General features: G+C 43.1%; 3 protein-coding genes across 8 annotated transcripts; all 3 read right to left on the bottom strand.

Moving 5' to 3' along the window:
- Nucleotides 1–746: 746 nt before the first annotated feature.
- Nucleotides 747–5249, bottom strand: LOC130518544 (flotillin-1). Of its 5 annotated transcripts, none has more exons than XM_057021236.1 (13): nucleotides 5053–5249; nucleotides 4606–4677; nucleotides 4424–4499; nucleotides 4114–4204; nucleotides 3826–3969; nucleotides 3586–3705; nucleotides 3217–3312; nucleotides 2932–3084; nucleotides 2632–2813; nucleotides 2444–2489; nucleotides 2222–2359; nucleotides 1932–2096; nucleotides 747–1829 (listed from the first exon to the last, which is right to left on the bottom strand). In XM_057021236.1, exons 1-13 carry the CDS (start codon nucleotides 5216–5218, stop codon nucleotides 1809–1811), a joined length of 1470 nt encoding a protein of 489 aa, XP_056877216.1. In that variant the 5' UTR covers nucleotides 5219–5249; the 3' UTR covers nucleotides 747–1808. The 5 variants fall into 5 exon arrangements, with proteins under 5 accessions (XP_056877216.1, XP_056877220.1, XP_056877218.1 ...); XM_057021240.1 differs by having other exon boundaries at nucleotides 4606–4716; nucleotides 5053–5190; XM_057021238.1 differs by having other exon boundaries at nucleotides 4606–4896; nucleotides 5053–5185.
- Nucleotides 5250–5730: 481 nt separating this feature from the next.
- Nucleotides 5731–14211, bottom strand: LOC130518543 (solute carrier family 2, facilitated glucose transporter member 1-like). Of its 2 annotated transcripts, none has more exons than XM_057021234.1 (11): nucleotides 13912–14211; nucleotides 13541–13651; nucleotides 11437–11541; nucleotides 11107–11267; nucleotides 10533–10773; nucleotides 10277–10439; nucleotides 9676–9863; nucleotides 9342–9446; nucleotides 9164–9262; nucleotides 8733–8939; nucleotides 5731–8597 (listed from the first exon to the last, which is right to left on the bottom strand). In XM_057021234.1, the coding sequence occupies exons 2-11, from the start codon at nucleotides 13550–13552 to the stop codon at nucleotides 8277–8279; spliced, it is 1602 nt and encodes a 533-aa protein (XP_056877214.1). In that variant the 5' UTR covers nucleotides 13553–13651; nucleotides 13912–14211; the 3' UTR covers nucleotides 5731–8276. The 2 variants fall into 2 exon arrangements, with proteins under 2 accessions (XP_056877214.1, XP_056877215.1); XM_057021235.1 differs by having other exon boundaries at nucleotides 11437–11538.
- A 751-nt stretch (nucleotides 14212–14962) lies between these two features.
- On the bottom strand, nucleotides 14963–16195 carry LOC130518117 (cytochrome c oxidase subunit 6B1-like). The gene is made up of 4 exons (XM_057020473.1): nucleotides 16049–16195; nucleotides 15594–15699; nucleotides 15276–15376; nucleotides 14963–15136 (listed from the first exon to the last, which is right to left on the bottom strand). The coding sequence occupies exons 2-4, from the start codon at nucleotides 15697–15699 to the stop codon at nucleotides 15083–15085; spliced, it is 261 nt and encodes an 86-aa protein (XP_056876453.1). The 5' UTR covers nucleotides 16049–16195; the 3' UTR covers nucleotides 14963–15082.
- Nucleotides 16196–17041: the final 846 nt, after the last annotated feature.

The raw sequence follows: 17041 nt of genomic DNA, 5'->3' as shown, positions 1-17041 counted from the left end.
AGTACCACAAACCACCTGATGATCACACATGAAACTTAAAATACAACCAGCATATAGGTTTGAGATAAGAGAAAGAAGGATTAAAAATGTTTTGTATGATTACCAATTTATTTGTGGTTTTTAAAGATTTTTTGTGTGGGGTCAAAATTACACGTCACATCAAAAGACAAAAGAAATTTCAAAAACATTGACATATTACAGAGTTACAGAAACATCTGACTTTAATACAGGATAGTTGTGCAGTGGTGCTTTTGGTAAATCTGTTAGTCCTCATCTTTGTTACTAATACTGTAGTGCCAAATACATAATCTATATACACTTATAAAGTGCCAATTTAGAGCGCCAGTACAGTTAAAAGATTTTGTTACAAGGTTGTGTTATTTTAGTTAATTAATATGAGGTAGAGGTTAAATATTGAGGGGAGGATAGAGCTCTGAGCTGATTGAGAATATAATCACTTTTGGGTGACTGGTCTGTTGGTCCCACCGCTACGCATCTGCAGAGTTTGAGATCATTTTACAGTTCATTTAAAATTAGCAGTCACTGAAATAACGTTGGATTGTCTCACCACATCTGCTCTGATAGACTCTTAAACAATCCTTCACATGAACAAGTCGGGTATTTATATTTTCATATCAGTAGAATGTGGAAGCTTCCTCCTTTCACCATGTAAACTCTTATTTCCATAAGCTTCATATTTTTGAAGCTGCTACATAATTGGCTATGGAAACAAATAGCACTACATATTTGATCAAATCTTTAGTTAAACAGAAAATATATTGCTGGTCAACAACCTGAAAGAAACAGGATTACTGAGCTACATACAAATTTACAAACTGGTAAGTCAATACTCTCTAAACAGTCAGCTATAATTATGTAAAATCATCTATTCAGATAAAATAAAGTAGGTCTTAAGTGTAGTTGGCTGCTACAGTTTTACAAATCACGCACAACATAAAAATCAAGGTTTGTGTCCTAGACTGGGTTCATACTGTCAAAAGCAAAATACCCTAAGTTAAAGGAAAACAAATACAGACTTGCTGTAATTTAACACAGGAAATGTAAATATATATAAAGGTGTTATGTATGTATATGTATAATGTATACGGACCAATAAAGTTTTTCTGTTTACAATACTGTCATTTACACATGAAAACTGCTTTTGATTGTGTTGCACAGTTGTCCGGTTTCTTCTTCAGGACATTGCTTCTTCCCAGAAATAATCCTTCAGATTCATAAAGTGACCGTCAACATTAAGGGATGTGAGTGGTTTTAGTGTAAATAAATGAATATAAAAATTAAGCTTTGAGCATTGGTTACTGGAATAAACACTATCTCTACTGAGAAAGATGTGTGTATGAGGGCTGTTGTTTTGATAGACAGCATTAGTACATTTGAAGTATGTTTGTATGAAAAAATGTAAAAATAAGATGCACTTGAGGTTTTTCAGCAAGGCAGTGCAGGGATAGATACACTGAAGGCGTTAAAGGTAACAGGCTCAGCAGAGACACTCGGTGTGAAGCAGACAGATAATACAGAGACGCACATTTACAGGTTTAAGGCAAGAACTTGATGAAATAAAAAAAACAGTTGCTGCTGTCGATTTTTCTATTAACCAATTCTAGCAGGACTAAATAGAGACAAGAAAAAGGAGTTTGGCTACACCACAATAAGCACAGAAAGGTGCCCGAGGTTTACAGCTGATGTGAGAGAAGGAGGAAAGGTGTTAGTGTCATCAATGGTGCAGAAAGTCCAGGGAGCAGTGAGAAAGTGGGTCTGCCTGGTTACCAGAATCCAACAGGGTCTGTTCAGCCTGTATGTGAGTTCACCTGCACAAGAGATGAGAGATGGGAAAGAGTTTTTAGGCCACAATTGAAAGGAATGAATAATACATATATCCTGTAAAGGATGTTCACAGAAAAATGTGTTACCTGGGAGATGGAGACTCCCGTCAGCTTCTCCAAGGCCTCGGGGATGCGGGTCATCATGTCCAGAACCTCTCCTGAGAGTTTGGCTGCCCCCACCTGTCCATCACCACTGGACACCATGGTAACCTTATGGGCTTCACACAGGGGCTTGCTGATCTCCTCTGCCATCTGGTAGAAGAGGAATACGTTTAATAATCAAACCTATAGAGATGAGTTTCTAAAGCATGTGCATATACCTCACACCTTCAGGTGCTCTGCTATTTACATGCACTTTGCTATCTAGAGTTTCTTACAAGAGGCAGTTTCTCCAGCAGCATGTCCACCATGGCTCCATCCCTGTACTGCCGGAAGGCCTCTGCCTTCTTTGTCATCTGCTCCGCCTCTGCACGACCCTTGGCCTCCACCGCAAATGCCTCAGCCTCCCCTTTCATCTGGGGGAGACCAGCATTCTTACTGCTAACAAGAAATCCACTAAATCCCCTTGTTCTGTTCATTTAAAAAAATATTTCACTCACCCTGATGGACTCTGCTTCAGCTTCTGCCTCCATGATCAACTTTAGACTAGACGGGGAGAGATGACACAGTGACTCACACCACAGTCCCCGCATCATCATCGCTCTTGAATTTACAGGATTTAGATCTGCTCTTGAGGGGTTAACATATCTACCCAACAATGAGGCCACTCTGTTTTAGCCAGACTCACCGCTCAGCCTCAGCTAGCTTCTCCAGCCGGTACCTCTCGGCCTCTGCAGGCTTCTTCACCTTGGCCTCCAGCTCTTTCTCCCTGCGGGTGATCTCCTGCTCCTGCAGCATGATCTGCTGTGTCCGCTCAACCACCAGCACTTGCATTTTTTCCTCTTCGATGCGCTGCTTCGTCTTTGCTACCTGGCAGTTGGGAAGAAGATCCAAGTTCTGGCATTTCTACTCACTGTGCAAATCAGGGGAATCGGCCTTTATCAATTCCACCCCCAAGTTTTAATGTTGACGTGAACCTCGTGAATACCTGTAGCTGATAGGCCATCTCTGACTCAGCCTTCTTAGTGTTGACTTCAATGTCGTAGGCTGCCTTTTTCAGCTCATAGTCCCTCTGGGCCTTCGCCATGTCAATCTCGTTCTTATACTGAGCCGACACTTTCTCCTGCATGGCGTGAGCCTCCTGTGGTGCAAAGATAACAGAGAGTGGCATAAAGAGGCGGACTCTGTCTACTGCCTCAAACAAGGTCAGCCTTAGTGATTCGACAGGAAACTAAGCTTTGTCTGTGTTTATGTTGGGGACATCGTGTCTCACCCTGATCACAGCGTCTCTCTTGTTCTTGGCCTCTCCGATGCGAGCGTCTTTCTGAACCTGGGCCGTCCGAGCCTTCCCCAGGGAATGCAGATAATCCTGGATTCCAGAATTCATCATTAGGCCAATATTTTTTTAAACTGTGTATAAAAACACAAAACTGCAGCACTTATTAAACCACAGGCCGATTAAGACAACATTCAGAAGATACATATGAGTGGTACAAGCAAGAAGATGCAACTTTAAAATGCTCTAAAAGACTAGGAGAAATATTCATTTAAGAGAAGTTTGGTATAAAATATCACACAACCCAAACATTATGAATATTACTGGTCTAGAAGAGGTTCTGTCTTTAAGAGGAAATTGTTTCACCTGGTCATCGTGAACATCTTTTAGCGTGTAGCTGACCACGCTAATGCCCATGTTGACGAGGTCAGAGGACGCCACCTTAAAAACCTGCTCAGAGAACTTCTTCCTGTCTTTGTAGATCTCCTTTGAGAGGAAGAAATAGGTTTGGAATCATTGCACATTAGAGAAGTTTCCCATGCAACAGCTCACAGTAGGACCCATGATGTTCATGTTTCCTGTCAACTACACGCTGAAACAGCCAACCTCAACAGTCAGGTGGGCGATGATGGCCCGCTGGTGACCCTCCAGAGTCTCCAAGGCGATTTGGGCGATCTCTCCTTCGGACTTCCCCATAAACATCTGGCAGGCTGCAGCTAGCATCTGTTTATTCTGACCCTGAATCTTCATCTGATGGAAACAGATTTGTTGGAAACAGGTTTGTTTTCTCAAGAAACCAGAGAACAACTGACATAATCACAAAGGTTCTTTCGCTGACGCACAGCTATTCTTCTGTTCTAGAAATATTGAAACGTCAGTGGGGACCACACTGACCTGGGCAATTCCAGTTACAGAGATGGGGACGCCGTGGCGGGTGTAGACTTTATCGCTCTTCACGTTCAGAGTCAGAGTGTTCAGGGAGATCCTGCAGGAACACTTCCATGTCTTCAACCATCAAAACTACTGGTGAAACTTTTCAAATGTTAAAACAAGTGTGAGGTAACAATAGACAACCTGATGGTGAACTGTCAACTAACTAAACACAGATCATTTAAAAATAAAACAATGGCCCTGTTTTGAGCCCCTTAAGCATTCCTAGGATTATATAGCTAAAACATTATTTTGTAGTGTTTTAAATGTCAACCTCTGTATCTGCTGGATGCACGGGATGACAAACACTCGACCTCCTGCAATCATCAGTGGAGGGGAACGACACAATCCTGCAAGAGTGACCAGGAATGTCCAAAAATCTGATTATTAGTACGAACTTGAGGAACTCAAGCTACAGTTAACATTTCTGACATTAGTAAACAGTGGGGACTTTACCTGACACCACCATAGCCTCGTTGGGACCACAGGTGTAAAACATGTTTGCAGATTCCTCCTCAGACTGGAAACCTTAGACAGACATTCCAGAAATGTAGCCATTTACACTGGCTGGAAAAATAATTAATAAGCTCTTTCCACAATTCCAACTCACAAAAACAAAACTGAACAGAGGCAAATAGAGATTTTAATCCATAAATGACTAGATGTTCCTCTGCAATGGGGGGTGGGGGTCCTGACGTGCACCACAGCAGCAGACGTCAAATCTAATATTCTGTGTGCTGCAGAAGGCTGCGCAATAAGAGGAGCCAGAGAAAAACACAAGAGCTGCGTTTAGGTAAGAGTAACATTGGTGAAGCTAAATGACTGCTTGTGTTCACGTATTAGCCAAATATAAAAGATGCAAACGAGGAATGAAGAATGTAGATAACCTTGAGGTGCACTTACCGGTAAGCAGATTAGTTTTAAAACCATAAATTACGACTAAAAGTGTGTAATAACGATTGATCCGACGTGATGAAGAGGATGATTTTTCTTCACCTGGTTTATTCCTAGGTATCAGCCGATGCGCACGGTAAACAGCCGAACGGGCGCTCTGCGCCTTATTGCGCATGTCCTGCACTAGTTTGCCCTCTAGCGGGGTAGAGAAGAACTGCAGGAGTAAACGGCTTCTCTGAGGTTTTGCACACATGTACACGTGTACACGCATGATATGTGCATGTAAGCGACACATTTGTACAGATGTATTGCTAATTTAAATTTTAAATGTAATTTTTTTAAATTTTTTAAATGTTCGTATCAAAATTTTGATCATGTTTATGCGCAATGCAGACTAGAAATCAAACACTACTATATACTGACATGCAACAAGAACTGATCTAAAGTGTTTTTAATTGTTAAATTTAACCCTATACCGCAAAATTCATTTTATTATTAAATTTAATTCTATACAGCATACACTTTCAGTTGGTCTTGTTCTAGATGTACTCTAGACCAATTTAAAATATTATGTATATGTAAATATGTTTTTTTTTAAAATTCTTTTCATGCATTAACTTCATTTTTCATTCTTTGCACAGACAGAAAACACCAGTAATATCTTCTGTAATTTTCTGAACTCACAGCTTGCCTTTCACATGTTTAGTAGTTTATTTAACAACATTATATCTGGTCTGTACAGTACAAACAAAGTCAAAACAGATGGATTATTTAACAGTAATGCTGACATGGAGACAAGGTGAAAAGCATAATTCACTGCAGCTACCAAAGTGGATTCACTCCCATCACAGATCACAGGGATGAATATGTAGAGCTCGGTAACAATTGTCTTCTGACTTCCCAGCATCCCAAAAAATACCACTCAAAAAGCTTCCAACTAAATACCTGACAAAGCAGTTTATGACGTGACTTCAGGCGTTGGAGCGGCGTGACGCAGCAACTGATAGTTTAAGTCGCTGGCTCAGCGACTGAGATCGGAGTTCGTCGTGAGTGCAAGCGTTGAGTAACAGTCTGTGAATGTGTGAGATGCAAAGAGGCACAAATAGACTTACAGTACATGATTTCAAACCATACATTACATCCAGTACATCAATTACAACATACACACACACGCATGCACACCAGGACCAAACAACAGGGAAGCAGACAAAGCAGTAAGCCACATGTGTGTTGGTGGGTTCTTTGATTCACATCAATGCTTTTTAGGCGTGGTGCAGACGGTCTGTAACGAGTGACAACGGAGACATCGTGTTCAACAAAGACACAAACTTCACACCAAGGTCAAGAAATGTTCAACTGAAGTCAGCAAGTCATCCACGACCCCGAAGGAAAACGCCACGTAGCAAACCAACATTAGATATCACTCTGATAGAAAATAGATATTTACACTTGGATGCTTTTATCTTCTTATACTTGGAGGTTGAGAGAGATCCACTTATTGGTTTCATCCTTTTAGAAAATGGGTTAAATAACTAAAATTGGATACGAGGATTCAAATCTTTAGATGCAACCAAATCTCAATCCTGCCTTCATGTTTCTGTAAACTTTAGATATTATTATTCATATATAAGTGTCAAATCTCAACTGGCTGCTGGTGAGTGGCATCGTTTTAATGTTCGGTTCACCAATAAAGGGGAAGCTTTAAATAAATAAATAAATAAATAAATAAATAAATAAATAAATAAATAAATAAACACATAAACACATAAACAAATAAACAGGGCACAAAAAACAGACAACCAAACAACAAGTTATTTGTTAATTACTTGGTGAGGTTTTTCTCCATCGGACTATTCAACACATCACTATTAAATTAGCCTTAAAATATGCCTCATGCCATAAAAAACAACAGAAAAGACACATTTCTTACAGATGAAGATGCAAAGCTTGATCATTTTCAAACCAAAACACACATACTTATACATGTACGTTTCCTATTTTAGTGTTCTTGAAGGTTTTATATAGTTATTCTATTTCATATAGCTATTCTATGTGCGGAAAGTCTTCCCTTAAATATGGTTTTATACTGTTTTAAAGTACTGTTCAGTAGTATTTAAGAGCTCTAAATGACTGTGATGCTCTGCTGCTCATTAGGTTACAAGGTGCATCTAAATCAACAGCAGCAACAGCAAATGAGACGTTCATCTCCCAGTTCATTCAAAATCTCACAGCAGCGCATCATGTGATGGTTTACTGAACCACAGCAGCTCAATACTCAGTCTGGAAATCTAATGGTAGCTTTTGTGGATAGTAACTTTATGTAATTTGTGCAAAAAATAGTTCTAATGTAATAAATACTCTGTATTTTTAGTAAACCGAAGAATAGAGATCATTGCACGTTACCCTCCCCTGACATAAATGTGCACACCAATCAGCCAACATGTCAACAGGCCACAGTCACTATTTGACGAGCTATGACATCACAGGACCCTCTACAATAAGAAGCTACATTAGGTACGATAAATAAATATCTAACTCTCTTTTTCTATCTGAATTAAGCATAACTAAGCTTACAGTAACAGTGGCTCCTGCTGAGTTTGCAAAGCTTTGTGACAGCGAGATGTGACACAACAACCCTTTGGTATCACCGGCAAGCTCATGCTCGACCACAGATGGCAGAGCTTCATTTTAAATCTACTCTCAGAACACAGACAACACTTAACAGGCAACAAAACACGGGACCAAAGCACAGCTGTAAATCTAACATCCACTGGAACAGGACAAAAGTGTGTCATTGCTGCTGTCCCTGTCACCTCAGGGTCACTGTGGACCTGAACTCGCTCTCGCACCTGGAAAGACCTGCGTGCAGCGTGACCGTGCACACACAACTGTTAGTGGTCTGCAGGCTCGCCCCCATCTGGACAATATGTTGGTGTTCACAACAAAGCCTGTTTTTTCCAGTGATCCTGACTGACATCTTGAATTCTAGGTATAGTGTAATTCAGAGGAATAGAGAGTACGTTTGGCCTGATTGCACACTGACTCTTTCACCTTAGGGAGGATTTGAAAGAAGGAATTATAAAGAATGTTGCTGCCAAAGCAGAAAGAATGACCCTGAACAGGTCAAAGGTCAAAATTTGCTAACACTATTGTAGCTCTGATATAAAATCCCGGTAGCATTGTTGTCCCAGCATTTCCTTCATTCACAACCTCCTCCTACATCGACAGCTGCTCTACACACTCTCCTGCACCGTGGCTTTATCTTTATCTTTATCAAGGGGCGTGTTTTCAGTGGCGGGAGGAGGATCTGCTGCCGGTGCCTCCACCAGTGGGACCTTCTCCTTCACTGGAGAGGTGGTAAGATTCTCTGCAGCACTGGAACTGGCTGGAGGGTCCTCGGCGGACACGGAGACGGGAGGCGGGCTGCCGCCGAAGCTACGGGCGATTTCGTCAAAGGTCTTGCCCTTCGTCTCTGGGACTTTGAAGAAGGTGAAGATGAAAAAGATGATGAGGAAGGTGGTGAAAATGAGGAAAACCCAGGGCCCGCATAACTCCTGAAAAGATAAGAAGGCTGAGTCAGAAATATACAAATATAGGAATATGTTTTATATATACATCATTCTTAAATTTTTACTGAATAAGGATTGATTGGAGGTGGAGAACCTGACTGAGCCATTCCAAACATTCACCTCTAGTTTGGGGAAGCTAATTCCAACCAGAAAGTTGGCTGTCCAGTTGCAGCATCCAGCTACAGCCATGGCCGCCGGGCGCGGACCCTGGGAGAAGAGCTCGGCCACAATGAACCACGGAATTGGACCAGGACCCAGCTCGAACATAGCCACAAATATCATGACAGCACTGATGGCCACATAGCTCATCGCAGGAATGCTTTTTTGCTGAGAAAGACAAAAAGAATTGTCAAATTCTGCACATTTCTGAGACATTGGATGCTAATCTCATAACAAGGAGCATTATTATGACAATAACCAAGGAAGTAGAATGAGCTTAAATCAGAGTTATGGTCTTTCTGAAGATCTTCCTTCAAGCTCAAGAGGATGCGGACATGCTGGATCTGTTGGCATCTTAGGTTGACCACCCACGATGAAAGCACCAAACTCACCAGCAGAAGGGTGACAGTCATGACCAGAGCACTGACCGCCATTCCTCCCAGTCCCAGAAGGTGCAGGGTCCTCCTCCCAGCCTTCTCCACCAGGAAGAGCTGCAGTGGGCCGGCAAGAGAACAGTGCTCAGCGTAAACGGTCGCAGACTCGTACAGCAGCGGAGCGAGAAACACTCACGGAAACAACGGTGAAGATAGTGTTGACGACTCCGGCGCCGATGGTGGCATAGATGGGCTGTTTTACACCAGCTGATTCAAAGATGCCTGTTGAGTAATAAAAGACCTGAGGGAGCAAGATTAGAATTAGGATTGCATTTAAATAATGCAGAGTTCCAGGTGATAACACGTCGGGATATTTGAAAATTCTTTATTTAGACTTTTGCTTCTCTCGTGGTTAATTGTGCACGTTATCTTTAGTGATTGGACCGACAGACCTTTGAACAGTCGGGACGTGCCAGGATAAAAACAAATGCAGATGTGTGAAAATTCAGCCACATCTGTCTGAGACTCACAGCATTGATTCCTGACAGCTGCTGGGAGAGCTGCAGGACGATGGCGATGAGGAGCGGCTGGCGGAAAGCAGGCGAGCGGAAAAGCTCGGGGATGGTCACCTTCTTCTCCATCGCCATCTTGGCACTCTCCTCCTTCATCTCCTGCAGGTCTGCAGACACGTCTTCGGTGCCGCGCAGGCGAACCAACGCTGTCGACGGAACAGAGAGCGGACACATGGAGACAGGACAACACAGGATATGATAATGGAGTAGGGAGTGAACACATCTGGTTACTAACTGGGACTGGAGAAGAGCTTTGAGACCAGTTAAAACAGTAGATTCCCACCAACACTGTGACCACCCTCAGAGGTTTCAGTAGGACTTGTTACTGTAAACATCACGGCCACACCTGTAACCGTGGAGACTGTTTGTGTCAGATGTGAAGAAGTGGGTCAGTCCTTTAGAGTCTGTGTGATAAGCAGATGCCAAGACCGTCTGGCTGTTAAGCACTCTTCTCTCCAGCACATCGCTGAAGGGGCTGCAGCAATAGCAGCAGCAGCAGCACAGAAGCATCACCGGCAGCAGAGACAGCAGAAGAAGAACTCAAGAGAAGCAGTCCTACCCTTCCGGGCCTGCTCCTCCTGCTTCAGGTTGATGAGCAGGAAACGGGGACTCTCGGGGCAGAAGGGCAGCAGGATACACTGCACCACGGCAGGGGCCACAGTAAGAGACAACAGCAGGGGCCACAGCTTGGCTGAGCCGAGCAGAGCCTCCAGACCAAAGATCTGAACACGAAAGCTCACGTTAGAACATCAACATTCAATCTACTTTGTGCCTAACTCATAATAAAAGTTTAAATCTGGGGTGAGTTTGCTGACCTGTGCGATCAGGATGCCCAGAACCACACCGAGCTGGTGAAGAGTCCCAAAGGCTCCGCGCAGGGGAGTGGGGGACACCTCACCCACGTACATGGGGGTCAAGCCAGTGAAGAGCCCACAGAACAGACCAATGACCAAACGGCCAGCAATAACCATTTCATAGGAGGAGCAGATTGTTGAGAAGCCCATGAGGAGGCCCCCAATCACTGCTAGGCAGTTGACCAGGAACATGGAGCGACGCCTGAGGAAGGGGAAACGTTGACTGAGTGGGGTTTTCAACTATCATATTATAAAGTCGACACACACCACTCTGAGGAGTTGATAAGTCAAGATGATTGTGGTCTAATACAGAGACACAAATGGAGAAATGAGAAACAGCCCTGGGGAACATTCAAACCAGATACAAGGGCTCTATATTCTCCATTAGAAGTAATGCTTAGTCAGCTGGGTGGAGCAGGAAATACACAGGGCCAATGATTAGAGGAATAAGGGAATACTCATGTGAACACTAAAAGTCCAAATGGACCAGTTTCCCTTCCATCAGGAGACAAATCTGGACTGACTCCTTCCGCACCTTCCAAATCTGTTTGCCATGACTCCCACGCTGAATGAGCCCACCATGCCGCCCACGCTGAAGATGGCAACAGCGATGCTCCAGACGATGGTACAGACCCCTGGGCTGATTGGCTCTTTGTATCGTTCCATCCAGGTGTCGTTGAAGAAGGATTTTAATTTCTGGTGAAATATGATTAAATCTCAGACACATGTGGGAGCCACGGTTGCTCAGCATGTAGCTACAGTAACATTGCTTTGAAGAAGCACCGAATTTAGTAGATATTTGTATAAAACTATTCACATTTACAACGAGTTCTTTATTCACTTATAGAGACACAAAGATGCAAACCTGCTCTGGAGCATTGATGACTCCTGTGTTGTAGCCAAACTGCAGAGATCCAATGACGGCCGTGGCCAGAGAGAACAACAGGTACCCTGTTACCTGCTTGTTCTGCTGTAAAGGTGTGTGTGTGTGTGGGGGGGGGGGGGGGGGAGGTGAAGGAGCCAAACAGAAAGATACATAAGAAAGGGGTGAAAGGAAGGGGGTAGAGAGAGAGAGAGAGAGAGAGAGAGAGGAGGAAAATGATAAGATTACCCATAAATACACTTTCACAGAGCCAATAATAAACGTAATCATCTGGAGGCTACTTTGTTCTGCACATTCGATCCCACCGACAGGCTACGCATGCACGCAGGATCAAGGTCAGAAAAGGTCAAACTATATTAAACACTTTCTGTATGATGTGTGAAGGTGATGTGGGGTCACGCTGGGTCGCAACAGAAAGTGGGCCACTGTGTCTTTGTTTGTGCTGAGGCGGGAGATGAAGCGCTGACGCTGCACTTTGTGCTGCTGTTACATGAGAAGGTACCGAGATCCACACGGGCCTCAGGTGATCCGCTGCCCTTGGCGCCGCTGCAAAGTGAGGTCGCACAATATCCGCATGAGCGGAACTTTTCAAGATGCAATGTCACATGGAGGGGGCGGCTCTGGACCAATCAGGCAGGAATAATCGAACTGAGGGATCAGTCCCGTCTCACACCCAATTCCTCTCCAGATATCACAGCAAATAAAATAGGCCCAAAACATTCTGTATATAAATCAAGTGGGTGGGGCAAGATGGATCAATAGACTGACTTTAGGAATAAGTCTTTAGCAGCAGGACAGAGAAACAGACAGACGGAACCAGGACAGACTTCCACCTCTGTCAAAATCCAGCTGCGCCTTCATCGGCCCCCAGAAGACTTCATTATCCCTTCAATTCAAAGACTAAGAAGCACAGCATAACACACACACACACACACACACACACACACCACACACACACACACACACACACACACACACACACACACACACACACACTGAAGTTCACCTTCCTTCAGTCTTTTTTCCATAAAGCCACAGTGACTCAGTAGAAAAGATCAGTCACATGATGCCACCTAATGCCTCAGTTCCATATCAATGACAGTAATGTAGGAGTCAAATACCAAACATTTTGGCTATATGTCTAAATATATAGGCATATTACGCACGTTGGGGTGAATTAATGGGTCCTTTTATCATTAGTTGATTCTGAAATGTCATCGTGTGGGTGGCAGAAACGCCCCTGCAGATATTACATCAGCAGACTGGATTTAGCTGCACATGCCCAGACTTGTGGAGGAATAAAGCAGGTAACAGGTTTACTGGTTTTCTGTATCAGGACTCAGGTGCCCACCGTGCCACTTCCTCCCTCAACAAGCCCCAGTCTCTCTTCTTTCCTCCAGACAGTGGTGACTTAATGCTCTTCTATTTCCACTGCCTCCATGACAACAGCCTCAGGGGACAGTTTTATTGACACGGGGGAAAATAAAAACTGCACCCACACAGGCTGCAGATTTAAATAATCAACCCTGACCCTGGAAAGCTGCTCAGAATTTGGAAGCTAAAAGGTTTTCTGTATTTTGGGAGTTTGGGATGTACAGTCATGACACAATGCCTTCATGGACACAGTAAAGTACTGTACACAAATAAATACTATGTATATGACGGCACAATTTATTAAATCTACTTATATAACTTTATTCTGTAAAGATGGTTGCAGTTGGAATTAAAATAAAATCCCAGTTTACTTTTCTTATGACAGCTCCATGTCTTGTTTCTACTAACCTAATGGTTCAGCTGTACATGCAGCCAGAGAAGAGTGTGTGTGCGTGTGCGCGCTTGTGTGTGAGCTTGTGTATGCACTGAGCACAACTGTTGCACGTCACCTTCCACATTTATGACATCAAACATTATCTGTTGGTTTTTTCCTCCGTTTTTCCTTCCTTCTGGTATCTATCGAGTATATTAAAATCTGGAGCCTGCGTACAGAAGTCACGTAGCTCACGCGACATCTGTCTCAAACATCTGCAGTGCTGTGTGAGTCACAGACCGCCCACGATCCAAAAATAAGATCATGATGATCACTCACTTGTCCTTCCATCTTCTGAAGACGAGCTGCTTGATCACTGCGTAGATTACACCAACAGATCTTCAGGTGCTGATGAAGAGCCTCGTTGTACCCGCCCGCCGGTGCTGACGGCTGTATGAAATCAAACAAGTCGTTAGGCGCTGTCCGTGGTACCGGCCGGGGAGAACGGACACGACCGCCTCCTGCTCCTCACACCAGACTACTAATCACCAATAATCGATACATGCAGCATGTCGCTTAAGCTATAGCAGAGAACAATTGATTATTTCGTCGATTGTTCTCTTACTATGTGTTGGTCAAAGTGGCATCTCTGCAAACCTGTACTTTCTTTCTCAGAGCCGCGCACGAGCGTACATGAGTCGGTCTCTCACCTCTGAAGAGTCGCGGGTCAGGAAAAAGGGGTCCGTCGGTTAAACGTTGTAGTCGTTGTTGCAGCAGAACTGCCCCCGTTTTCTCCCAGAATTCTTCTCGTGGAGCTGCGAGGAGAACCGCACGTATGCTTGTATTTGTTATTTTTTTCCCCCAGCTGCGTCAGCCAATAGAATCTGGGGATGCTGGGATGCCGGGATGTGGCCCCGCCCCTCTGCTGATACGTGCAGAATGCTGCGCAGCATCACCGCATCCAGGCAGCCGCGGCAGCGCCCTTGTCCTATTATGGTCGCAGCCGATATTCGGTTAGTTGGTCAGCTCAGGTGACGAAAGACTCGGCGCATGCGTAGACGAGACGTGACGCGTGACTGTCGTGCGTAAAGGCCCCGCCCCCCACCCACCCAGTTTACCCATGATGCCTCCCGTTTGGCGACCTTGACAGGTTTCTCCTGTGGGACCGATGCTGCTGCGGATGCTGATGCAACGCGGACTGTTGCTCTGGCAACGGGTCACGCGGAACAGCTCAGGTTGTTTAAGAAAAAGTCTTGTGATCTGTGCGTGACTGGGGGGGGGGGGGGGGGGGGGAGGAGGGGGAGGCTGTGTGTGTGCTTATGCAATGGATAGTTTAATACAACTTAGTGTTGCTAGAAGTACTTTAGAATGCAGCTGAAACACTTGACCAGAGTTTTGCTCACTGATGGTTTTTAAAATCTACATGAAAACTAATGAGATGACTGCAGCGGGTTTGATTATCGATATCTAACATAAGTCAACAACTAAGAATCCAGGTATTGAAGCTCACCACTGATTGTAGCTTCTTATCAAAAGTCCTTTCATTGCACCTTCTTATGACAATCCGGAAAAAGCCCATTAAGATTTTAGGGAAGAAATTTACCATTTTGTTGTCAGTTTTTGAGTCAAAAAATCTAATTTTAAGCATCAATCTAACTATTCATATATTTTTGTATTTCTGTCCATTGTATAATCCAATTAAGTATAACTAATATAGACTTTATAATTGTTCCAACCATGTGTTTACAGAGGGTCCAAGGCTGTTTTTCCAAACTTTATTCGACATCATAAAAGGGTTCAGCTTTCACATAAAGTCATTACATCTGAACAGAAAGAGCTGACACTCCACATTACAAAGATGACCACAGAGCGGAAAGTTGTTCAAATCTTTCCAGGGAAAGATCCTGCTTCTAGCTGCTCGTCCCATTTCTGAACCTGCCGGAGACGCATAGAAAAAACCCAAAAAACGTTGAAATCTGAGAGTAAATCCTGACACGATGCAGCTTCTGCACACTCTTTTCAAGCATAACAGGAGGATCCTCACTGGATCCCGGTCCTGTTTGGGGGAACTCACCCAGCTGATGGGACAGAGGCTCTTGTAGACTCTCTGGTACCAGAGACAGGGGGCCGTGTCCTGGTCTTTGGCTGACAGAGCTTTGGTGCATCGATGGAAATCTGCAGTTAATGGAGGGAAAAATAAGGGGTCAAACAAATAAAACCCCAAATAAACATATGGGCGCCCTTGACAGCAAAGCCATTTTTCTTGCGGGAGTTTATAAACCTTCTAGGGTTGTGACGCTAGAAGGTTACGACCCAAGAGGGTTATAACAGCTAACAGCTCTTTGATGTTGTCCAGCAGAGTCAACACCAGAATGACGTCAGACAGGTTTACCCAGGTAGTTCTGGAAGCAGTTGCGGGTCTGGTTGGTGTTCGGAAAGCGTGCATCGAACGGGGCTGTCCTGTAGGTCTTGATCTTCTCTTCCATCTGCTCAGACATCTTTAAACAATCGAAAAGGAATGAGCAATTAAGAAGTAAGCAAACGACTGTTTTCATTATTCAGCTGCCGCACACCAGCTCTTCAGGACCGAATAAACCCGGATAGGAGCGGAATGGAAAATATTTCGTTGAATTTAAGCAGTGATTTAATCCATCAATGACAAATAACTCCCGTTTTTTAATCACATCGCGCTGAAAAAAAAATAGGGACACAAATAAAAATCCAACAATACGTGAAACAAATAATGTCGGATATTTACTAATAACAGTTCGTTTTTCCCGTCAGACACATAAAGAGCAAGGCCAAACCCCTATGAATAACACACTAATAAAGCGATTTGATAATTACCTTTTAGGAAAACGATACAATCTCCTCTGTAAATAATCTTGAGAGCGTTAAAGGCTGGTTACTCGCGGGGCATGTCGGGAAATAGACGTAGATTAGTGTTTGAAGAAACAACACCGCCGCCTGGTGGACACTTTGAAGAGGTTCAACAACAAGACAAGAAAGTCTGTCTCCAAACTTAAATTAGCTCATTAATGTGGTTGCAAACTTTCTTTTTCTTTTTGCAGCCAGGAATAAACATTATTTTTAAGACATTTTTTTTAGCTGAACACTTCATTTAACAATTTAACAGTTGAAATCACCAATACTGAAAATATTTAAAATAAACAAAAGGGAAAGCAGAAATGTAGATTTAGTTTTAGTATAATATGATGAACTCAAATAGCTTTTATGAACACATTTATATTTTAAGGCCATAGTAAAGATGCGTCTCTGAAACTATTTAGTTTGACATTTTTGGGTTTGTCCTGTCAGCGCCCTCCAGTGTCAAATCATTGAACTGTCGTCACTCTTTCACACTTTTCCGTCTGGAACGTTTGCAAATCAACAAATTGCACTTTAAAAGTCGTTATATTTTTTTGTTAATATGATTTTATGCATATATCTGTTGTTAATATTTCTTGTTACTCGTTGACCTCAAAACTATTTTTATTTAAAGGAAAATAAAATCAGCAGAGATTTCCGCACATAATTTCTTTTTAAAGTCTCATCATTTTAATGATGAGAATATATGTTTACAAAAGAGTTAACAACTTCCCTGACCAGGTGTATGAATCATACAATATTTTTCAAGGGATGTTGTTTTATTCATTTCTCTTCTGATGATTGGAGGTCAGAAGTCAAAGGCGGCTCCATCATGCTGAACAGTTTACACACATTTTGAAATGTTAAATACCTTTATATTTTAGTCCTTTTGTGAATGCATTTAGAAACAACATTTTATCCCGTAAAATAAAAAGATACGCTGACATTGGCAGGCAAAAAACTGCATTTCTG

The sequence above is a fragment of the Takifugu flavidus genome, chromosome 21, assembly GCF_003711565.1.
Source record: "Takifugu flavidus isolate HTHZ2018 chromosome 21, ASM371156v2, whole genome shotgun sequence".
Lineage (NCBI taxonomy): Eukaryota > Metazoa > Chordata > Actinopteri > Tetraodontiformes > Tetraodontidae > Takifugu > Takifugu flavidus.
Note: the sequence above shows the minus strand (reverse complement) of the source record. Positions and strands in the feature narration are given on the sequence as shown.